The sequence below is a fragment of the Enhydra lutris genome, unplaced genomic scaffold (genome assembly GCF_002288905.1).
Source record: "Enhydra lutris kenyoni isolate GAN:26980312 unplaced genomic scaffold, ASM228890v2 scaffoldscaffold13, whole genome shotgun sequence".
Lineage (NCBI taxonomy): Eukaryota > Metazoa > Chordata > Mammalia > Carnivora > Mustelidae > Enhydra > Enhydra lutris.
In genome coordinates this window covers 16,838,074-16,852,753 of record NW_019154097.1, presented here as the reverse complement: position 1 = coordinate 16,852,753, position 14,680 = coordinate 16,838,074, and the positions used below count along the sequence as shown (strand labels likewise).

Sequence of the window (14,680 nt, the reverse complement as noted above, 5' to 3'; positions counted from 1 at the left end):
AAGCCTCCTGCAGTCGGGTCAAAGCTGACTCACCTTGAACTTGAATCTGAGGGTCTGGTGGCAGCTTAAGTCCCATTCGCTTTAGAGTTTCTACGTGGAGGGATCTCTGGCACCACCACCTCGTGGGCCGGAGCGGGCCTCATCAGGAAGCTGGCCTGGACATCAGCTGTTCTTAGCCTGGCCCAGGGAGCACGCCGGTGGGGGATGGTGACCTGGGACAGCCGAGATGACCTCCCGTTGACTTCCCGCCAGGTGGGAACTGGGCTGGGAGGCTGTGTCCTTTAGTACATTTCAGTTCCTTTTGGGAACTGGGAAAGTTGAGCAGAATATACTAGAATGGGCAAATAACCTCGTCCTGTGGGGGAGACGCAGTGCGCTGAGTGCAGGCTGTGGCAGCCGGCGGCCGGAGTCAGGCAGGCGGGCAGGCAGACCATCCATCACCAGCTGACGGCGTGTGGCGTCGAGCTCCCAGGGCCGCTGCTTGCTGGCGGCCAAGGGGATGCCGGTGAGGACCTCACAAGTAGCCACAGGGATTAGAGAGCGTATGTAAAAGTGCACATGGTATCGGATCTGGCTTGGTGTGGATGTTCAATAGTCACTTACCTTTTAAGTATCAAATCCTGTAGAAATTTTTATAAGGAGAACCGGTTGTTGTTTGATGCACCAGGAGAGTATCTCCCAACTTGGAATATGCGGACCGAGCCATCTTCTCTACACTGTAAGGTTCCCCTGAGAAGGAAGCTGTCCTGGGTAGAGGAAGCAGCAGGTGCAGGGCCCTAGGGCAGGCAGGGGGGTGAGTTCAGGAAATGGGCACGTTTCCTGTTCCCACACTTAGGACCAAACAATACGAGATCCCACCAAAGAGGAGGCTGCAGGAGGACGCCTGACAGCTCCCTAATTCGTCCATGTGGCCTATTTCCAGGTACATTATCTGCTCTCAAGCACTCAAAAAAGGAGCTGTCTTTTGCTTGTTCTGTATAGTCTATTTCTGAGTCTTATTGTCCTTAAGTCAAATGGTTTGCTTCAAAGGATGCCTGAGAAGTCAGCCTGTTAAAGGAGAGTTTGCTAGTTCCAGGAGGCACCATGCTGTCTCTCTCCTTTGTGTCTTTGTGCCAGGCCATCTGCTTAAAATGCCTTTTCTTAATTTCACCTGGAGGGGAGCAGTGACACTCAGCCCTGACGCCCTCCCAGACCAGGTGGGGAGCTGCTTCTGCTTGTCTCCAGGTTGAATTACCACCTGTGTCGTCCTCCGTGCGCTTATCATGCCTTGAGTGTCCCAGCATTTGACACACCACGTTCCGGCCACTGTTTCCATGCCTGGCCTCCCTGGGCCGGGTCCTGTGGTTCTGTCCCCATGCCCAGCACTGTGCCTGCTCTGTAAAGCCTGGTGACGGTGGCTGAGTCCTGCTCTGGACGTGAAGTGTGGTTGAATGTCTCCACTGGCTTCTCACTCCAGGTGGCGGGGAGCAGAGAGGCAGCTAATCCCCCTGGGTGTCACATACCCAGTCACTCTGAGGGTGTTTAGGATGGCATTTTCGTGTTCTTAGCCATCTTCCTTCACGCTGTTAGCGTTTTGTTCCCTGTCACACTTCCGTCGCTCCAGAGAGCCAAGAAACTGACGTGGGATTAGCATATTGCTGTGGATAATCCGTGGGTAGGTCACGGAGAGTTTACTCTCATGGTGAGGTCTCCGTTTTCCAATTCAGATATCACTTGGGAATTCCAGCTAAGGGGAAGCAAGAAGACTTAGAAAATTAACCTTTGCCATCTTAAGTCATATGTATGTGGTTTTTCTTTGCCCTACTTCCCATATGTACCATGTGACAACATGTCATGTTGACGTGACATCTATTAAAGCATTTCTTACCGTGACGTCAGAGTGTACATAAAATCTCTAAATGTTTTAACTCCTTTTTTGCCCACAATGAAGACTTCTTTTTAAAGATTTATTTACTGGGCACCTGAGTGGCTCAGTGGGTTAAGCCTCTGCCTTTGGCTCAGGTCATGATCTCAGGGTCCTGGGATCGAGCCCCACATCGAGCTCTCTGCTCAGCAGGGAGCCTGCTTACCCCCCTCTCTCTGCCTGTCTCTCTGCCTACTTGTGATCTCTCTCTCTGTCAAATAAATAAATAAAATCTTTTTTAAAAATAAAGATTTATTTACTTATTAGAGTATGCGCCTGTGTGGGTGAGCAGGGGGAGAGGCAGAGAATCCCCAAGCAGACTTCCCACTGAGTGTGGAGCCTGACGCGGGGCTCAGTCCCAGGACCCTGAGATCAATCCTGAGCCAGAAACAAGAGTTGGCCGCCTAACCGACTGAGCCACCCAGGTACCCCTGCAATAAAGACGTTGAACCGTCCGTTCTTGATTCATTTTAAAAATTTTCCCACTAGACACTTTTTTTTTTCCTTCCCTAGAAACAAGATACCGGTCAAGTTCTTCTGGATATGGTGTACAACCACCTGGGTGTGACTGAAAAGGAGTATTTTGGTTTGCAGCATGGCGATGACTCCGTAGACTCTCTTGTGAGTGCCGTCCCTTTAAGACTTGCTGGACTCCTGCATGGTCTGGTTTTATAGCGTATGTTTTCTTACCCGACAGAGATGGCTGGAACCAGGCAAACCCATCAGGAAGCAGTTAAAAGGTGAGTGTGACCTTCCCATTTCGGTTGAACGTGGGGTATTCGTGTATCACAGTCCATTTCTCTCCTCCAAGCCTCAGCGTGCTTGTAACATCTGGGACCTGGATTCCCGGGGGTCCAGGCAATGTGAGTGAGCCCACTTCTCCCTGAGCTCAGCTTCCACATCAGCCCTCACAGCTGGGAGCAGGAAAGGGAAAGGTCAAAGAAGGCAGCCAGGAGCCGAGGAACCTACTTTCTTCTTACAAGGGAAGGAGGATGGCCTTGCTTTGCCCAGTGAGAGAGCCAGGGTGGGAAAGACACACGTGCACACACTCGCACACACGCTCACACACGCTCACACTCCCTCCCCCTGGAGCCTAAGACCTAGGTAGGTAATATCACAGACGGAGCATACTGCTCCCCAGTCATGAGTGGGCCCCAGTGCTGTCCTGTAACTCCCAGTTAGGAGGGGCTTCACAGCATGCCCCCCACCCCCACCGCCAGTCTGTTCCCAGCCTGGTTTTCTAGCATCGCACTCTGTTCCCCTTTATGCACCTTCTGCCCCAGACAAACCTGACTGACCTGAAAGGCTGCAACATTCCTCTGTGCCTTCCCTCAGTCTGTTCCTTTTGTTTGGAATGCTTTTCCCTCTTCCTTATATCTAAATCTTGCTGTTCTTCTAAGCCACTCAGACTCTGGCCTCTGCTATTAGAAGCCATGCCTCCCCCTACCCTCCCTTACATTTGTCGTAACTCCTTCATCCCTTAGTTGCCTGCCTTAATCTTCCTTGGAAACTGTAGGCTCCTTCGGGGAATGGTGCTTGCCACATTTTCTCTGCATCCCTCACCATGCACCCCGTTCACGGGAGGTGACCAGTGAAGGGTAAGTGGCAGGTAGATTTCACGCAAGCGGACACACACATGTGCCACCTCCCCACACCCGCCCCAGTACCCAGTGGGAAGGAGTAGAGACGAGGAACCATGGCCGTGATCCCACTGATGCTCTCACCTGGGGCCTGGACCTCCAAGCCCTTACCTCCCTCAGCTTTCAGAACTACCTCCCCCTGGGGAGCCGCTGAACCACTGTGCAGATAACTACTGGCCCCCATTTGAATTCTCAGAGCGTTGAGTCCGTAGGCACATGAAGAGGTGTTGTTACTCATTCTCTCACTAACTCCCTCATTCAGGAGATGTGTCCTGAGCTCAGATTTTGGCAGCGTGCTGAGCTGGGCTTTGGGAATCTGGTCCAAATGAGATTTGGACCCTGCCCTCAAGGAGCGGACAGCCAAGGGTAGAGATATAGGTAAGGAGAGTGACGGTTCTAGGACAGTTCTGAGCACTTGATAGGATGCTCTGGGCGCACAAAGGCATCCTGAGAGACACACACTGACAGGGTATGGTGAGGAGGGGAGCTGAAGGCAGTGGGAAGACTGAGCTATCCCCTGAAGTGCAGGTGGTCAGACTGTACCAGGTTACGGCGCCACCCACTGGTACCCAGGCCCATGCACAGAGGCACACTCACAGGTGCACACACACCATTCATACCTTTGACCCAAGCCAGAGAGATACTGACAGAAGGTACCACAGAGAGGCAAGGTGAGGCGGGCAGATCCGTAGCCGATCAGTGAGAGGAGCAGGGTGGAGAAGGCTTGAGTTTCAGAAGCAGCATAGTGCTGAGCACATAGACGGGCCAGCAAACGTTTACTGAGTAACGGAGAGGGGAGAGGCTGACCTGAAAAGGAGCACGAAATCTTAGCCACACAACCTGATCTGCTCCTGTTGCCATATCCAGCGAAAGAAATGGGCTAATTTTATCTCTATAAGCAAATTGACTCTTGGTATCGTTGCATAAAGCCATATTTGAGTATGTTAATTGTGTAATATTTGCTAATATGTTCATCACTTTGGGAATTCACTTTGCATTAGAGCATGAACTGTTATCAAAATGATTGCTCTGTGGCATAGAGGGATCAAAACCCTCAGTACTTGAGTTCTGGTTTTCTCATCTGCTCTGTGGCCCAAGGCAAGACTCTGTGCCTGTTGGCTTATCTGTAAAACAGTGCCACCAAGAACAGCCTGACGTACTCAGAGTCACGGCGATGTTTAAGTTGAAGAACACATATGAAAGTGTTATGGCAGTGTTTAAATTCAAGAACGTACATGAAAATGGAAAAAGCATAAAATGGCTATCTATGTGACATTATTTCTTTATGAGTGTTGTATGATCTGTTGATTTAAGGATTTTTTAAAATTCCTAATACCTGTAACGGAGTGCATTGTTTGAACACAGCCCTAAGATAAACCTATAGTAGGGAGGGGATAGAGAACCTCATTCTATGCTCGTGTTGCAAAATATTTGACTATTTGCAGACTTGGGAGATTTCTAAACGATTATCTTGTGCACTCCTTTTTTGAAATTAGTCCTTTAATTGATGAAAAGAGCTGTGGTCTAGTGGGGGGGAAAAATGCATCACTAATGTAAGAGTAGCCTCTTACCTGCATTGACTTTTTTAAAGGGAAAACTTAAATTTGTTTTTGAAAAATGTTGTAGGAGGTTTCCCCTGTACTCTGCATTTTCGAGTAAGATTTTTTATACCTGATCCCAACACACTACAGGAAGAACAAACCAGGTAATAACTTTTTTTTTTTAAGTTTCCTTTGTAGTATATAAAAATGAGTAACCACTAAAAATATACTCTTTATCTTATCACTGTGGCCGTACATTTCCTTTGGGTATAACCACACCAGTAGTTATGAAACAAGTAAAAATCAGAGGGTTACAGATTGAAATTTTCATCAGGTAATTAGTTCTCTGTCTGGGGCCTACTTACTTCCTTATTTGGTGCCCTTTGGAGTTCACTGCCTTCGACCTCCTCCCACCTCTCCCACCTCCCCGACCCCTCCTGCCCATTGAGCCTGCGGGTACCCAGAGAAAGCAGAGAAAGCACTCATTCATTTGCTAACGCGCGGTTGGGGGTGGGGGCGTGAGGGGGGATTTGGAAGACCAGTTTGCTTAGACAGTCCTCCGTCGTCTACACATCAAATAACACGGTATCTCTGTGAGGCTAGAACGGAGGCTCTTCGGGATAAAAAGAAGGTTCTGAACTGAGCATTCTCTATCAAATCCCCAGTTGGTAGAAATAGAAAGGAATGCAAGCTGGGGCAGCATCTCTTCTGGGTGAATCAGTCTGTAGAGGCCAAATGTGAGCCAGATAAGGGAAGGAGAGCCGAGATAGAACTGTTTACCCCTCAGGGCTTGGCGAGGGGCCTGACCCTTGTTTTGTACTAGTGCTGTGGGTTTTCTGGGTGGGGAACACGGGCTTGGAATGGAAGAGGCCTGCGCAGGAAGGTTGTCGCTGTTTGAATAGTGACCCTGCCTCCACTTCCACTCCCCTATAGCAACGTTGAGCCCTTTTATTAATAATATGTTTATTTTTCATAGGGAGGGAAACTTGCAGAGGTTTTTGTCTCTACCAGAAAAAAAAAAACAAAAACCGACTTAATGGATGTTCAGGAATATTGACTCCTATTCTGTGTTCATTGTACCCAGAGACCCTCACCAAGAAGGTGACATTAACTCAGGCATTGAGTATGGTTTTTTGTTTTGTTTTGTTTTGTTTTGTTTTTGAAGGTAATCACATGATGATGTTTTAACTTTTAGGATGTTTGAAGACTAAATATTAGTCTGTTATTCTGTTTTGCTTTCTTTGGGCACCTCTTCCCTCCACAATAACAGACATCGGAGAGTTGACTGTGTTTACTGTTCAGTTGAATTTTAAGCCAGAGTAAGAGATGTCTGGCGGGGCTCATTGGGTCACCGTGGGAAGTTCACGTGGTGCTTTGAGTTTTCCCCATAATGGTTCCTCATGGGGTGGACTGAGGGGTTGGTGCAACAGCTCAGCTCCTGAGCCAGGGGACACAGAGGGGCAACATAGCTGTAGGAACAGGTGTTTGAGATCACCTTACCAAGGTTCCACAAGGCCATTATTAAATACCAAGTTCTGTTGAAGGGATGCTTTGAAAATGTTATGATGGGTTATAAGTGTGTGTGTGTGTGTGTGTGTGTGTGTGTATACATGTGTGTGATTTTAACCTGTGGATTTTAAAATCACAACCACAGAGCAGAAATGCGTTTTGCTTCACAGGGCAGTCCGGAGGGACATCAGGGAAGCAAATGTTTAATAAACCAAGAGCAAGGGCAGACCCCTCTCGTGCTCTCTGTTCTCTCTCTCTCTTTTTTTTTTTTTTTAAGGATTTTATTTATTTATTTCACAGACAGAGATCACAAGTAGGCAGAGAGGCAGGCAGAGAGAGGGGAGGAAGCAGGCTCCCCGCCGATCAGAGAGCCCGAAGCAGGGCTCAATCCCAGGACCCTGGGATCATGACCTGAGCCAAAGGCAGAAGCTTTAACCCACTGAGCCACCCAGGCGCCCCAAGCTCTCTGTTCGCTTAAAATGCCAGTCATTACCCATTAAACATATGAGCAACTGATAGGTTTCAACACCAAGTGTGAACTGCCCTGCCTAAGCTAGTAATTGTCACCTGTGGTTCTGTCCGCCCCTTGTGATGCTGGAGCTCCCGGGGTATGGTGGCCAGCGGGCATGGTGGAGTGCAGGGATTGCTAGGGCTGGCCTACCCCAAGAGTCTCTCTCCAGGTCATCAGGCATCCACTTCCATACCCCACCGGAGAGAAGCTCACCCTCTCTGGAAGCCAACAGAGTCCCTTTGCTTAGCCTCCCTGTCATTTGAGGGACATCTGAGGAAATGTAGGACATTGGGGACGGAGGGAGAAAACAGTCTGCCTTGAGAACTGTAAGGGCTGTCACGGATAAGGGGAAATTAGACATACTTGGTGGTAGAATCATGGCCAGTGGGTGGAGGATGCCGGGAGGCAGATTTGGGCACAAGATGAGTAATTGACGAATTTTTGTTCTTCCCTAAGTCCAAGATAAAATTCAGTTTGTTTGTATCCCTGCTAGAATCCACTGAAACGTGACCTGCCACCACCCCACCTCCCAATTTAAGATGAGTGGTATCCCCAGGGTTGGAGTAGAATGTGGCTGTCACCTCCTAGGATTTGGGGCACCAGATTTCAATGTAACAGGAGCCATAACAGCAGCCACCCACATGGCTCCGATGGAGCTGGTGGGCAGCCAGGACTGCCAGATCTTTTTCCTATGCTGAGCTAGACTTCCACCATTAATTCACATGTCCTTTTTTTTTTTTTTTTAACTTTTTAACTTTTTTTAAAGTTTTGCCTATATTCCTGACACACAGTATTCTATTAAGCCCCAGTTCTGTAGCCTACCCAAAAGTAAGTTCCTCTTAAAGAAATGTAGCTCTCAAGTGCCAGAGAAAGTGGTATTTATTGTGTTCTAAAATCCTAGGGAGGCATTCGTTGTTTTTTTTGTGTGAAGTTGAGTTCATGGATGGGGTACACTCTAGGAGTGACCTTTACATTTCTGAAGTCAGGTATGCTGACACCTCTTCTGTTTGATTTTTCTTTTATTCTGATGGTTAGACGTCTCCTTGACTGAGAGCCTTCACAACTGCTGTTCCTGATAAGATTACGTCATTGGACACATTTTCATTTACTGGCAGTCTCAAAGGGAATCTCCTTCAAGATTCCCAGGAGATGCCCTACCTTTGGGCCTCCTTCCACTATTACAACCTCCTGGTGTGATGTCATGAGGTTGACTCAGACAAGGTAGCGTTTGATGAATGGTAATGTCCCTTCGCATTTCTGTCCCTAGGAAGATACACGGATTAGCCCGGCTCGTCACTGGAGGGCCAGATTTACCATCGGATTATCTAGCATTCTCTCCCTTCTCTGCTTTCCCCCAGTAGCACTGTAGGAGGAGAGAACACTTAATTCTGGTTGAATGTCAGCTTGGATAAACATAGGAACAAACTAGAAAGGACTGGTGATGTTCTCCTAGGTGAAAAAGATAGTCTCCAATACAGAGTAAGCGTGAATCAGCAACCGTAGGCTACATGGTATCTCAGTGCTGGTCTTCAACATGTTAAGGGTAGTTGATGATCACAACAGGCTACGTAAAAATATCAGAGTTAGGACATTGACCCCAAGCCTGAAGTCATTAGATGCATAAGAAATTTGTAGCATAGTCAGGTTTTTTCATAGCATGGGTGTCCAGGTTAAAATAAGATCTAACTGACCCCATGTAACCTATCTGAACGGGCAGGAGGCTGAAATGAATTCCCCGCACCTAGCCCAGATTTGTGCACAGAGGAGGTAATGCTAAGTGAAGCATTCATGTCTCGGGACACCAGCACCTTGACCTTTGGACGTATGAATGTGAAGGACCAAGGAGACCCCATGTGTTTCAAATTGCCAAAATGATCACTGTCCTGCCCCAGCATACTTCTGCATCTGTATCATATTTCAAGAAGTTTCCCTTTTGTCCCCTTGGCCAGACGCTGGAATGTCTGTCCCATTTGAATCTGGGCTTTAAAAAAGAGTGGGAGCTAGCTGCCAAGTGAGTGTATGTCGCATCCCTAAATATAAAGCTTTCCTTGGTGCTTGGTGGCCGGTGCAGGACTCTCGCTGCTGTCTCTTACCCGTCCCTAGACCGTGGGGAGACTCACGGGGTGCAGGGCCTGGGATGGGTTCCCGAGCTCTGCCCACAAATCAGGTCCTGGGTTTTGACATTGCTGGTAGCTCGCGGGCAAATGCCGAATTCTGCTCAGAGGTCCTGGCAGTTGGTAGCTGACTGATGTTTATGCTTTTGCCCGAGTACCCACAGTTCCCGGGACATGGGAAACAGCTCAGCTGGGTGTTTGCACCCAGCCAAGGAAGTGTCCTCACAGACCCATTCCTGTCTGCCGCTTCACGCAGAGGGAATGTGGGTGTGCGCTGCACCGCCGCCCCCCTAGCACCTGGGGGCTCCCTGTGTGTGATGCCCGTGGGGGCCTGGTGCTCTCGGAGGCCCCGAGTTTGATGGGGAATGTCCGGGGTGGGGGAGCCCACTGGCAACAGCTCCGGCTGATTGTTGGCGGGCTCAGCATCCTTGGGACGGCATGTGCTGGCGTGAGGCTGGGTGGAAACCAGCAGCCACACGGAACCATTGTTACCGAAGGAGCAGCTTTGCAGTGTACAAAAAGCAACCCCAAGACTTCAGACGCAAATGCGTATTTGTGTATTTTGTTTCCAAATGTACAGATCTTGTCCTTGACTTATCACCTTTTTCTTGTATTTCCAATACTGTGAATTAATAAAAACAATTGTTTTGTAGGCATTTGTATTTCTTACAACTGAAGATGGATATTTGTGAAGGAAGGTAATGAAAATTTCACATTCTTCTTTCCCTGTCAGTTGCCAGACACTAAAATTCCTGGTTTCAATCTAATGAGCGTGTATTTCTAGAAACAGTATTAAATCTAAACAAAGGATAGTGGTTGAAAGCAGCACCCTACATGACACTCTGCTCTGGACGTCTGTTTTTAACTCAGTCTTGATTTGGAGAAGCTGAGGTTGGAGAAACTTCATTTCACGTTTCGATTTTATTAGCAAAGGTACAGTTATCTTTCTGGTAAAGACCTGAGAAATGTTACAGGGAGAATGTGAGACACGCTTCATTCAGGAAGGCAGCTCAGGCCTAATTTAGGTCCACTTCCAAGCCCCTTAGTACCTACAGATGATTCATTTTCTCTCTGGGAGGCTTTGTGCTAGAAGACAGGGGCGTCTGCCTGTGAGTCAGCACGTCTTATGTGGCGGGACCATCTCAGTGGCTGGAAGGATCTGAAATGGCTCGGGAAGGGAGGAGATATGCCAAGCCACTTGTCCCTGAGCTGCCTCCTCCAAATCCTGACTTTTCCGTGACTTAGGGGAGAACCTGCAGCCGGTGAACTGGTAGAAACAGTCATAGCTTATTCCCGTTCTCCTCATCCCCTTTCCTCCTGGCAGCTGCCCCAAGGAGGGTTTTCAGAAGCCTCTGTGAGGGGGGGCCCCCCCATCTGGTTGGGGCAGTGAGACAGGAGCCCATGAGACGACGGGACCTGTATGGGCTGCGCAGACCCCAGTTGCCACTGAGGTTTTAGAAGGAGGGAGGAGTGCAGGCCCTGCCCTACCCACTTGGTCCCAGTTGAAAAACACGTGTTGGAGGTTTACAGCAGAATAAGGGGAGGAGGGGGGCTGTCTTCCTGTCAAAGCCAGACAGACAGGCAGAGAGCTGTTGGAGGTTTTCAAGTAGAAGGCATGTGGCTAGAGCAGCATCCGCAAAGACAGTACCAGTGCAAGGACAGGAAGGCTGGAAGAGGCTAGGGTTCTTCATCTGGATGGAAGGGAGATTTGTGGGCACGGCTGTGAAGATCCTGGGAGTAGAGGAACATTTAGAAACAAGACACATGTTGAAATCTGGACTGCCCGAACCTGTTGAAAACCTGTTCAGGGCTCCTAGAATTGGAGAAGTTTTGTAATTTAGCTCCTTCTCTTACTCGGAGGAGGAAGGAGCCCTTTCTCTAGCCCAGTTGCAGGCCTTGCTTAAGCACCCCCAGAGATGAGCTCCCCTTCTCACATGGGGGTGGTGATGCTAGAGTGACATTACTCGCCCCTTTCCCAGGTCCAGGCTGCCCTCTGCAGCCACGGAAACTTGTCTCTCGCCCCTGAGCGCTAATCTCTTTTCCCAACAAGTATTTCTCAAGCAACTGTTAGGCGATGGGCTCTGTGCTGGTCAAAAAAGGCAAGGCCCTCTCCTCCCAGGAGCTCTCAGTCCAGTGCTCCCCACAGTAGGAATCGGCTGTCTTCATTTTTTTCTTCTCCCAACACGATACCCCCTGTTAGTTTTGGGTAAAACCGGTTGAAGGGCACAACCGGCCTTAAATCCCTGGCATTCTCATCAGGCCTGCTGGTGGCCTTCGCCACCTCTCTCAGGAGAGGTTCTCCTACTACCAGACACTTCTGGGTGCGTCAGGGTGGGTCTGGCCATCAGTAGCTATGGATCTTTTGACAGACTGGTTAGCCTTCTTCCTAGGCATCCTGGCTGAAACCATCAGTGGCGGGCGGTTCCCAGGGCATGCCCTCCTTCCCGCTGAACTAGGTGACATTAGCCATGAGATGGAGACCCTAAAGCCTAGAGGGAAAGAAAGGGGTCTCTCTAGGGGCCACACTGAATGGTCCTGCAGGCTTTCAGCATTCTTTTTTCATTTATATTTACACTATTCTTTGGAAATGTTCTTTTTTGACGTATTCATAAGATTGTTCCATCCATGCGGATGGAACCTCCTTAGCCTGTCTCCTCAGGTGTTCCCCGAGTCCCATTCACCTGCTCTGCCTCTAGTGGGGACCCTAAATTAGGTTTCCTTGAAGCCCATCTTGGTAGGAGAGTGAGTGGCTGGTGTCTGCTCTCCCCACGGGCTCTCTGGGCCTCCAGATGAACAAACAGATGGTGAGTATTGCTGGACGTATCTCCAGACTTGGAGAGATCGTTGAGAAGTTCTAGCAGGGAATACCTAGTAACTTCAGGAAAGTTGGGGGGCCCCCTCACATAGGGAAGGCTACCTTCTTGTGCAGCTTCAGGACGGGGCATAGCACAGCAGACAGGAAGGGGAACCCTGCTCTGGCCAACCTGATTAGTCAGAGACATGGGGGTGACTCACATCTTGGGAATTTCACGAGCTGCCATGGAAACAGCACTTTTTCCTCCACTTTCCCTGGGGCTGCCAGGAAGAATGCTCTTAAAATCTGTGTCTCCCCACCCTGCAAGCCTTCCTTTGTGCTGCTTGTAGTTGGCCCCTCTGCAGTGTGTTTCTCCACCTGGCAGGGATCCCTGGCCCAGGCCTGGTGGCCAGGCTCCTAGGCAGATGGTAGAGTTCATGGTTGAACAGAGAGAAGGGAGCAGCCAGAGGATTCGCAGTATAACGAAGCTAGAGATGGTGTCATTGGTAGAAACAGGGTGTTTGGAGGGCAATAAGCCTAAGGGGAAGGGAGCTCAAGTCTAATGTCCAGTCCATGGGTTTCTAGGAGGTGGCAGGCAAACTGGGAGGCAGACAGATCATTCCCTATAGATCAGAAGCTTCAGGAGGGTAAACAGATTTAGGAATCTTAAAAAAGGTAACTGTTACTAAGTAATTTAGAATTCACAAGAGTTTTAAAATTTTAAGAATTCTTTTCTGTTTTCCCCATCTTTCTAGTCAGGGATTTAGTTAGAAAGCCCTCCGAAAGGTCTCACGTCTACTAGAAAGATACGGAGGCTGCCCATTGATCTAAGAGTATAATTTTTCTCACGTTTCCTCTTAGTGATATGAGCCTGACCTTTCTTGACCAGCCAAAACCTTGGCCAATATTAGACCTCTAGCTTCATGGTATTTGTATTAATGTGTATTATTTTAAACATGACAAAGTTCTCTTTTAATTGTGAATCTACAGTGTTACATTTATCTTTACTATTTGAGTTACATCCTAAAATTATCTTTATTATGATTCATGATGTCTTTTTAATGGCTAATCTAAGAAAGAAGACAGGTGCTCCCCATCATGGCTGTTTCAGGCTGTCTTTGGCTCTTGTGACTTTGCTGATATGTTTTTCTCTTGACAGGTTAACCTGCCCTCTTAACTCGGCAGTGGTTCTAGCATCCTATGCAGTACAATGTAAGTCACCAAGGGCGCGTTTCATGGGACAGACTGTTCTGACCAATGTATTAAGAAAGTCAGTGGCCTTTCCTGTTTGACCAGGTCACTTCCCCTCTTCCCAGGAATCCCGTTGGGCAAGCTTCTCTCTGGTTGTCGGGATACTCCCACTTTCCCCCTGACTGACACACACTCTGCTGGCACTGGGATGTTGGTTAGGGAAGGTGTGGATGAGTCCATTTGACAGAAGTCACCTGTCACACAATGCATTAAGCAGACCCTTGCCCACATATTAGATCTCATCATGAACCCCAGTGGGGCAAAAATTTCTACCATTTGCCTCTTACAGATATGGAAAACAAGTCCCGTGGTTAAGGATGTGCTGGAGACCACTCATGCTACGTTCTTAGGATCTAAGGAATTTATTTTTGGAGTGTATTTTGGACCCAGAGTTCCTGGGTGGTTCGTCAGTCTGTAGCATCATTGTTCTATAGAAGCATAATGTGAGCCACATGTGTCCTTTTAAGTGTCTAGTACCCAGGGGCGCCTGGGTGGCTCAGTGGGTTAAAGTCTCTGCCTTTGGCTCAGGTCATGGTCCCAGGGTCCTGGGATCGAGCCCCGCATCAGGCTCTCTGCTCTGCGGGGAGCCTGCTTCCCCCTCTCTCTCTGCCTGCCTCTCTGCCTACTTGTGATCTCTGTCTGTCAAATTAAGTGTCTAGTACCCAGTATTAAAAAGGAAAACTAAACAGGTGAGATTAGCTTTAATATTTTAACTACTCCAGTCTATCCCACGTATTATCATTTCCATATATAAGCAATGTAAAAATTAACAAGGCATTTTACATTTTGTTTTCCTATGAAGTCTTTGAAAACCAGCACATCTCCGTTTGGACCAGCCATGTTTTAAGGGCTCAGTGGCCATATATTGCTAGTGGCTGCCATGCTGGGTAGAAAACCCATATGGAATTTCCCATCAAGGCCTGCTTAAGCTTAAGAATCACTCATTCAGCAAAACTTTGCTGAGAATATATACCCCATCGGGCACCATGATAGATGCTGGCTGCGCACAGTGGAGAGAGTACCTAGCCAGAAGGAAGGCAAAGTATTGCTTCCCAGTTAGCCGTGTGGTGTCAGGCAGACTTCCATGGGAGCCTAGGACTTAGGAAGGCCCCTCTCCCTTTCTCTGTGCTACGCACCGTCTTGGCCTGTTAGCCCTCTTGGCGGACTGTGTGGTAGGGAACAAAAAGGGCAAGACAGGTCTCAGAGCAGGTGCTGGCTGAATTACTCACTCTACTTTGGTCTCAGAGGCAAAGTAGCAAGAGAAGGCTGACAGGGACTCCTGAGGTGGCCTTTAAGTCTGTCCACACCCTGGGTTCAAGGAACAGGTGTAGGAGAGGTGAAGGGCAAGGTGGCTGGGCCTGCACTTGTCTGCCCACCTGCATGAGACCAGGAAGTGGAAGATGGACTTTTAACAGTG

General features: G+C 48.7%; 1 protein-coding gene across 2 annotated transcripts in view; it reads left to right on the top strand.

The window, feature by feature from the left end:
• The window catches only part of LOC111145875 (protein tyrosine phosphatase, non-receptor type 3), a 111,140-nt gene that overhangs the window by 35,290 nt on the left and 61,170 nt on the right, over nt 1-14,680 (top strand). For both annotated transcript variants that reach the window (XM_022501160.1, XM_022501161.1), the window contains 5 exons: nt 2,417-2,524; nt 2,601-2,643; nt 5,170-5,248; nt 9,872-9,916; nt 13,172-13,224. In XM_022501160.1, the coding sequence (XP_022356868.1) occupies nt 2,417-2,524; nt 2,601-2,643; nt 5,170-5,248; nt 9,872-9,916; nt 13,172-13,224 (328 nt within the window). The remainder of the gene's footprint in view (nt 1-2,416; nt 2,525-2,600; nt 2,644-5,169; nt 5,249-9,871; nt 9,917-13,171; nt 13,225-14,680) is intronic.